General features: G+C 49.8%; 1 protein-coding gene across 1 annotated transcript in view; it reads right to left on the bottom strand.

The window, feature by feature from the left end:
- Nucleotides 1-2,375: 2,375 nt before the first annotated feature.
- LOC104397759 (lipase member M-like) overlaps nt 2,376-8,205 on the bottom strand; it is a 6,726-nt gene continuing 896 nt past the window's right edge. The window contains exons 2-9 of the mRNA XM_010007770.1: nt 7,902-8,067; nt 6,254-6,452; nt 5,896-6,005; nt 4,957-5,093; nt 4,386-4,529; nt 3,713-3,784; nt 2,947-3,012; nt 2,376-2,609 (exon numbers count right to left, since the gene is read on the bottom strand). Coding sequence (XP_010006072.1) covers nt 2,376-2,609; nt 2,947-3,012; nt 3,713-3,784; nt 4,386-4,529; nt 4,957-5,093; nt 5,896-6,005; nt 6,254-6,452; nt 7,902-8,067 — 1,128 coding nt within the window. The remainder of the gene's footprint in view (nt 2,610-2,946; nt 3,013-3,712; nt 3,785-4,385; nt 4,530-4,956; nt 5,094-5,895; nt 6,006-6,253; nt 6,453-7,901; nt 8,068-8,205) is intronic.

Raw genomic sequence — 8,205 nt, 5'->3', positions numbered from 1 at the left:
GTGTTCCTGCTGCAGCAGGGGGGTTGGACTGGATGATCTTGATGATCTTCAGAGGTCCCTTCCTACCCCTGTGATTCTGTGACTCTATGATTAATATTTGTAAATCTTTATGGAAAGAGGGCCTGATCCTTTTCCCTTCTTGCTCCTAGGCATATTTTAAGAAAATAATTATACAAACAAACAAGTTTACAATTACTTCTGGGTGAAGACGCTGCAACACAAACATTGCAGAGGTAGCAGAGACATTATAACCTGAACAGCAGGAAAGGAGACTAAACCCTGCCATTCTGGTAACTTTTCAGAGGTAAAAAGTTAGTGCTTTTTAACTAAACAGACGGAAATTCTCACAAGCTTTTCAGGAGGGGGCTGAGGAGACCTCTTGTCAAGCTTTGGGTGTTACGTGCAAAGACAGGAGAGACTTCTTGTGTTTACATTGCTACCTGTGGGGTGCACACAGCTCAGTGCTGTGAGAAAGCTGTTCCAGGGCTCAGCCCTGCAGTAAATAATGGATTATACAGAAAAAGGTGTCATTACAAATGCATGAAGTGAGGCCTGTCCCTCCAGACAGGTCCCAGCTAATCCATAGCGTGATTCTTACACCCCAAGATTACCTCACCCTGTCCTCTCTTCTTCTGTGGGCAATTCTAGCTGGAAGGATGGAAAAAGCAGCACCTTGGACAATGACTCAGAGCCCACTACAGTGGTTCTACAAGGCTGTGAACCAACCTCCCTGTCCCACCATTTCTAGACCCACTGAGAGGTCTGTGCTGGAAAGCCCCATGTGCCTCTGGAGGCTTAAGGCAGTGCAACCACACACTCTGGACCCACTCTGACTTTATTATTGTTGTTGTTATTATTATTTTTATCAGGAATCAGGCAGCGTCCAATGGAGGCTACGAGGATGATGAAGGGACTGGAACATCTGTCATACAAGGAAAGGCTGAGAGACCTGGGGCTGTTTAAGTCTGGAGAAGAGAAGACTAAGAGGGGACCTGATGAATGTCTATCAATACCTGCAGGGTGGGTGTCAGGAATGGGCCACTCTCTGTTCAGTGGTGCCTGTGACAGGATGAGGGGAAACGGCACCAAGTGACAACACAGGAAGTTCCACCTCAACATGAGGAGAAACTTCTTTGCTGTGAGGGTGACAGAGCCCTGGGACAGGCTGCCCAGAGAGGCTGTGGAGTCTCCTTTGCTGGAGACTTTCAAGACCTATCTGGACATGTTCCTGTGTGACCTGCCCTGGGTGTTCCTGCTGCAGCAGGGGGGTTGGACTGGATGATCTTGATGATCTTCAGAGGTCCCTTCCTACCCCTGTGATTCTGTGACTCTATGATTAATATTTGTAAATCTTTATGGAAAGAGGGCCTGATCCTTTTCCCTTCTTGCTCCTAGGCATATTTTAAGAAAATAATTATACAAACAAACAAGTTTACAATTACTTCTATTATTATTATTATTATTATTATTATTATTATTATTATTATTATTATTCAGTGTAATCCAGAAGCTGAAAGCGGAGTTAGACTCATTACTGGCTTCCACCAGACTCTTCCCTCTTTCATAGAATGAAGATAAACAAACTTTCCTGAGACCTGGCAAAAGGTGACCTTTCTGGATGGGTTTTTGTTGGGGAATGTTGCTTCAAATGGTGCAAAATGGTGTTGTCTGGTCGAAGTTATTCAAAACCTTCGTGTGTACAAGCAAGGCTGTTGTTGGCTGAATCAGCATGAATTTGAGAAAGATGTTTCCCATGTTAGCAAAACGAACAGTCCTCATGGGGAAAAAAGCCCACAACCCATTAACTCTTCTCCTTGTCACCAGGCAGAAAATTTCTGGCTCCTTCTGACTGCAAAGGAAAGTGATGAACATCAGGATGTTTGGGTTCTTGGCATGGAGGAGTCACCAGAGGGTGGATAAAGCTGCAGCAGCAGGATTCATCGCTTGACCCACCCCTTGGTCCATCCCAGCACATCTGTCATGGTGAATCACCAGTGTCCAGGAGGGAGCTGAGCTGCTCTCCAGGTGTTTGCATCTGGGGACCCAGCCCACAGCAGGAGCCGGGAGCCAAAACCACACAAGTTTGTTGCTGGAAAGCCACACGAGTGAGGCACCTGGGAGACTTAGGGTCCGTGCCCAACTTCTGCAAGGACCTCAGCCTATTTGACCTAAATTCTATGTGCTTCTAAATTGGCCTGTTTTTCTCACTTGCCAGAGCAGTATCAGAACAGACCAAGCACATGAACCTTTTCCCCCTCTTTTTTTTCTTCACTTTTTTTCCCTCCCTCCCCTTTTCTGGGGGTTGTTTGTTTTCCAAAGAAAAGAAGCCCCAGAAGACAAATGAGAAACCAACCATCACTGCCACAAGTCCAGCTCTAGGCATTGTTCTCCAGCAGTTCAAGGATTTCTTTGTACACTTGCTCATAGACTTGCCTACTCCAGAGGAAATCAAAGTGGACAAACTCAGGGATGTACTTTTTGTAGGCCAGGTTGGTTATGTGATGCAGCGTAATGTTCACATCTTCAGGGGCTGAAATCCAGTCCTTGCCACCATACCATGCAGCAAGTGGTGTTTTCATGTTTTCTAGCTCATAGAAGGGAGGTGTGGTCTGGAAGACAAATAGGATGGCTTGAGGAAGGGACTAGGAGGACAAGGAAGTAAAAAAACTCAAAGTATTCCTGATCGCCACTTGGAATTTCTCCCCCATCCCAAGAGATGACACAGAAAGTATCACTAGAGATCATGGCTGTGCTTTGGGATCCTACTTTTCTCCAGGGGATCCAAAAGTGATCACTGAATGACATTACAAACCTCTCTTTTGGGACTAAAAGTTACAAAGCTGTTTGATCACAAATAAATCCCCTACAATTCAGTTTTGGTCACTGTTTGTCGTGACTGTAATTCTCTTCTCTGACAACAGACACGTAGGGATGGATTTCTCTTACCCGACTGTAATGAAGCAGGTTGTCACTGCCATAATCATAGTGCTTGAATTCCCCTGTTTTATAGAGCTGGAAAAGGAGAGTTGTGTTTATTGTCAATGCGCTGGGGAAGACTGTAGGAAACATAAAGCAGTGGGCAGGGAAAGTGCTCTGCTCCTGCCTGCCACCAAGGCTGGAGGACACTGTGAGTTCTGTGTGACATTGTCTTTCAGGGGGAGAGCTCAACCCCCAGAATGATCTCAGCATGGCTACCGAGATGGCTAGGCATGGCTCACATCTTTCATCCCTCCTCTCTGGGGTGGCTGGCAAGCTGCAGAGTGTAGGTGTCTGGAGGCTGAGTACCCAGGAACCTGTGGTGCACTTTGCAGGCAACCAAGCCCCAAAGAATGAGGCATCAGACCTTTGGGCAAGGCTCCTCTGTCTGTCACAGTCAGTGTCCACAACAGAAGGACACAAATTTGTGAAGGCTTTGAATTATTAGTTGTTGTATCATTAGTTATTGCTCCTGACCCTCAGCTCTTCACCTTCACTCCAGCATCTCCTGTGCTGCTTTGTTACCAGTTTTTCCTTTCTCTCTCCTACCAGCTCCAAGGACTCTTTTTCATCTTTGCCTGAAAGCCATGGCCAAAAGAGCTGTATCTGCATCCTTTTTTTAATCCAGCTCTGCAGGCAGAGGGGTGGGGGAGTTGAGAAGAGGTCCCCAGCAGCTGAGCAAAGGGAGTGTGGGCCCTGGTTGCACGGGCTGTTTCTCTGGAGCAGGGAATCCTACCTGGCGCCAGTGCAACATGTTCTTGAGGGATGTTGTGTCCGGGTAGCGGGACACGTAGACATCCAAGCGGCTCTGCAAGACACCCGTGGAGATAGTCACTCTCTGCACAGAGACAGAGCTGACCCTGCTCAGCAGCCACATGCAGTAGCTCTGCACATTCCATGTGCATTTCCTCCTTGGAATATGAAGTAATTACACCAATATTTTCCTGGAGAAACAGTGACCCCACCCATGACCAAGCCAGTGTTGCTTGGGACTCTACGTGGACCCATCTCCAGTTTCACTCACATGAGTGACTTGTGGCAGGATCTGGACTTTAAAATCTTGGCTGGCCCCGAGGGCATCCTGGGACCACCCAGCTCACCTGAACAAGTCTCCAGACAACGTGCTGTTGGCCCTGGTGGGAGCAGGGTTGGGCTGGAGAGCCCCACTCTGGTGCCCCCAGCCTGAATTTCTCTATGGCTCTGTGTTCAGTGCAGTGGAGCACAGGGAAAGGGTTGACTTGGGGGTAAATATGTTCTAAGGATGGTGGACTGAAGGGTGAGGGGCCACCTGTCCTAGATGTTTTGGCAAACCAAAGAGGGGAAAGGCCAGGTGAAGGCAACTATTTGACAACTCGGGCTCAAACATGGAGAAACTGAACCACTGAAAAAGTAAGCTGGAGTGCACGTACCATATCTATGCTGTTGGTGAACCCACCAGACAAGTCAATGACCAAGGAGCAAAAGCTTTTTAATATGGGGTAGCTGCACAGGCCAGTAATCATTTTCTTCAAGAACTGGCCCTTATCGAAGACCACCGTGTGTCCTAAAACAAACTGTGAAAGTCAAAAGTGGGTATCAGTGTGGTTCAGGTTCCTCTTTTGCCTCCAGATGCTCCCCACCTCTCTGCTCACCCCCAAAAGCTGCTGCCTTCCTCACGACAGCTTTGCTGTGCTTCATAGTTTGGGCTTTTCAGAAAGGGCCATGATCCTGGGAGATCCCTGATATTCCTTGAAGAGGTTCCTCCTAGGAGGCTGCACCCCAAAACAATATCTAGAAATAGTTCTGCTCTGACTAGGGCTGGTCAGAAGGAACCATTGCACTGGTTACTGCATGTTTCTGACAGAAGATGTTGGCACAAACATCCGTGCTCAGTGCCAAGGGAGATGGAGATGATGCACAAAGATGGCATGTGTCAGCTGGTAAGACCTTCCCATTCCCTCCTTTCCCTTCACACTGGATGAGCATGTGGTGAGGACATACCTTAATCAGCCCCTCAGGAAGGTCAAACAACCTTACCAAGGGGGTCTTCATGTTTGAGCTTACGGTGATAGGAGCCAAGGCAAAAAACATCTTGATTTTACAATCCAGCTCAGGAATGGAGGAAAATGCAATGAAACCTGTGGGAAGGAGGAGGAATAAGAACCTGCCCTGTCATTGCTGAAGAAGCTGGTGGCTCCCAGGCATCTGTGCCCATGAGAAGGACCCTTGGACATGGCTCTAGCAGGTTGGTGACTTAGAATTCCAGAGAGATTTGGGTTGGAAGGGACTTTAAACAACACCTAGTTCCAGCCCTGTGCCATCAGCAGGGACACCTCCCACCAGCCCAGGCTGCTCCAAGCCCCATCCAACCTGCCCTTCAACACTGCCAGGGATGGGGCAGCCACAGCCTCTCTCGGTAACATCTTCATTGAAGAATTTCATCCTAATATCTCATCTCATTTCAGTTTTAATCCATTCCCCCTTGTCCCATCCCTCCCTGCCCTTGTCCCAAGCCCATCCCCAGCTTTCCTGGAGCCCCTTCAGGCACTGGAAGCTGCTCTAAGGTCTCCTTGGAGCCTTCTCTTCTCCAGGCTGAACACCCCAACTCTCCCAGTCAGAGTAGAGCTGCTCCAGCCCTCTGAGCATGTTTGACTTGTCCTGAAGCCCTTGTTGCTGATGCACATCAGCTCCCAGCTTGACTGCTCAGCTCCTGCAGCCCCTCCTGGGGCTCTGGCAGCAGAAGGATACACGAAAAGCCATCACTGCATCCACTTGTGGACTGTCACTGCTGTCACTGCTCAAAACTCTTCTGTTAGAGCAAAACTCTTCTGTACCTATGTTGTTTGGACATCACCCTTGTTCAGGCTCTCAGAAGAACACTCCAGGCCAAGGCTGGCAGCTCACCTAACTCTGGGAGTGATCTGATCTCCTCCCACGTACCTGTGGTGGTGCCCTGGGAGTAGCCCACGTAGTATAACTGCTCCTGTCCAGTTTTCTGCAGGATGTAGTTGATAGTAGCTGGCAGGTCATACATGGCCATCTCATGAAAGCTGCAACAGAGATGGGCACATGACAAAATTACTGTTGCCGGCTTCGAGAGGGACAGGCAGAACATGGCACGTGGTGCCATGACCCTCTGGGGAGAAGGGGAGGGCTCTTGCAACCCAATGGTGTCCCTGGGGTGTGGGTTTGTGCCCACTGGCAGACAGTGTGACTGCCAGAAGTGCTGCTTCCCCAGCCTAGGGACACTGCTGGGGGCACCAGGTACCTGCCCACCCCTCAGTTCTGCAGCAGATACCTGTAAGCTGAGTATTCCTGGTGGTGGAACTCAAACTCCCTGTGCTTCCGTGACCAGCTGTTGCCTCGGCTGTTCCCGATCCAGACGTCGTAGCCGGCGTCAGCGAGGATGAAGCCCAGGCTGTTGTTGGGCAGGTTGGTGACCCAGTTGCTTCCCTCCAACACCAGGCCATGCTGCAGGAGGACTGCAGGCTTGGGAGCTGGAGGAAGAAGAGGAGGATCATTTTGTCTGAGCAAAATGGACAGTTCACATCCAGGTGTTGCTTTGGCAGCAATGTCCCCCTGGGGAAGTGCAGGTTTGAGGTGGAGAGGTGCAGGAGGGGTGGCTTGAAGTAGCTCTTTGATCATCCCAGGGCAGAGAAAACTGATACAGTGGAGCTGAAAAATAAGGTTGGACTCCACATTGAAAGGCACTCAGGAAGAAAGAAACCAAGCTCCATGTTTGCCTGGACACTGTGCCTTTTGCATGCAGACCACCCTGCTCACCCTGCCTTTTGTTTGGCTTAGGGATGCTGTGTCTGACCAGGAGACACTGAAACTCCAGCAGAGCCTCAGCCCCTCCCATGGCATGAAGACACCATGGTGCCCCCTTGCAAGGGACATGAGTAGTGGAGGGGTCAAGAACATTTAATGGATTCAAACTCCAGCACGGGAAGTTGCACCTCAACACGAGGAAGAACTTCTTTGCTGTGAGGGTGACAGAGCCCTGGGACAGGCTGCCCAGGGAGGCTGTGGAGGCTCCTTCTCTGGAGACTTTCCAGACCTGTCTGGATGCCTTTCTGAGTGACCTGCCCTAGTTTTGGTCCTGCTCTGGCAGGGGGTTTGGACTGGATGATCCCCAGAGGTCCCTTCCTACCCCTACCATTCTGGGATTCTGTGATCTCCACCCACTTCTGCCCACTTCAAGCCTCATGGACAAGCCTCAGCTCCCCAGAGGAAGCTTCAGATTTTTTTAAACAAAGGTCCAGGAAGCCTGAGGTACTGTAGGAAGAAAGTGGAAGAGAGTTTATGGAAAGGTTCAGTTTGGAAAGGACCTCTGGAGGTCTTTGCTCCAATCCCCAGCTCAAAGCAGGTCCAACTTCACAGCTGGGTCATCACCTTGTGGTAGGGTGACCACAGATTGCAGCATGAAGAAGTTGAAAGAAAGAAGTTTATTTTTTCTTTTTTTCTTTTCTCTTTTTCTGTTGGTTTTTGGACCTTCAGTATCAGACTCACATTTCCACCTTGGACAGATGAGGCCAAATTGTCCTGAATGGAAATCTGGCTTTTTACACTGGGCTGCCATGTTGGTATCTAAACAGCGGTTCAAGTGAGGACCAGAAAGGCACCAACATGGTGAGGTGGCATTGGATTGGACATGGAGGGGACCTTGCTGACAAATGGCTCTTTGTTGCCCCACAGGCTGGCTGACCTGGGGTAAAACCCGGGGCAAAATTTCTCTGTCCTATTAATTCTCCTTATCTTTTTCTTCCTCTTTGGACCAGATGCTCCCAGAAAAAGAAGGTCATGGTGGTGGGCAGCATAATTTCTTCTGCTGTCAAGGCTAAGCAAGGGAAGGTTGTCTTCTTGAGGCTCCAGACCATGGCCTGCTGCAGCCCAGTAGAGCTCTCAGGGTCCCTGGAACAGCCAGACCTTCTTGTGGCACCTACTGGGACAGAACATGCTGGAGGCCTCTGTCTCTGCTTCATGGGAGGTGCTGCTGCTCCCTGGGTTGTCTCTGCCATGAGGAATCCTCTGGAGGGTGAGGTAATAGCCATCATCTGTCACCACTTCATGCTCCTCATAGGGATACCCATAGTAGTGGACAATTTCACCCTGTGGGAAGGGGAGGACAGTGTGGGATGGTCCCCAGGGAGGAGGGGGGGTCTCCATCCTGGGTGACAGGGCTTGGCTGGGTAGACACCAACAGTGGCCATGCTGAGCTGGTAGTGGTGACTCCTGCTGTCAGCAGGA

This window comes from Chaetura pelagica, unplaced genomic scaffold (genome assembly GCF_000747805.2).
Source record: "Chaetura pelagica isolate M959 unplaced genomic scaffold, ChaPel_1.0 scaffold251, whole genome shotgun sequence".
Lineage (NCBI taxonomy): Eukaryota > Metazoa > Chordata > Aves > Apodiformes > Apodidae > Chaetura > Chaetura pelagica.
The sequence above is the reverse complement of the archived record's forward strand: the minus strand, read 5'-3'. Positions and strand labels throughout refer to the sequence as shown.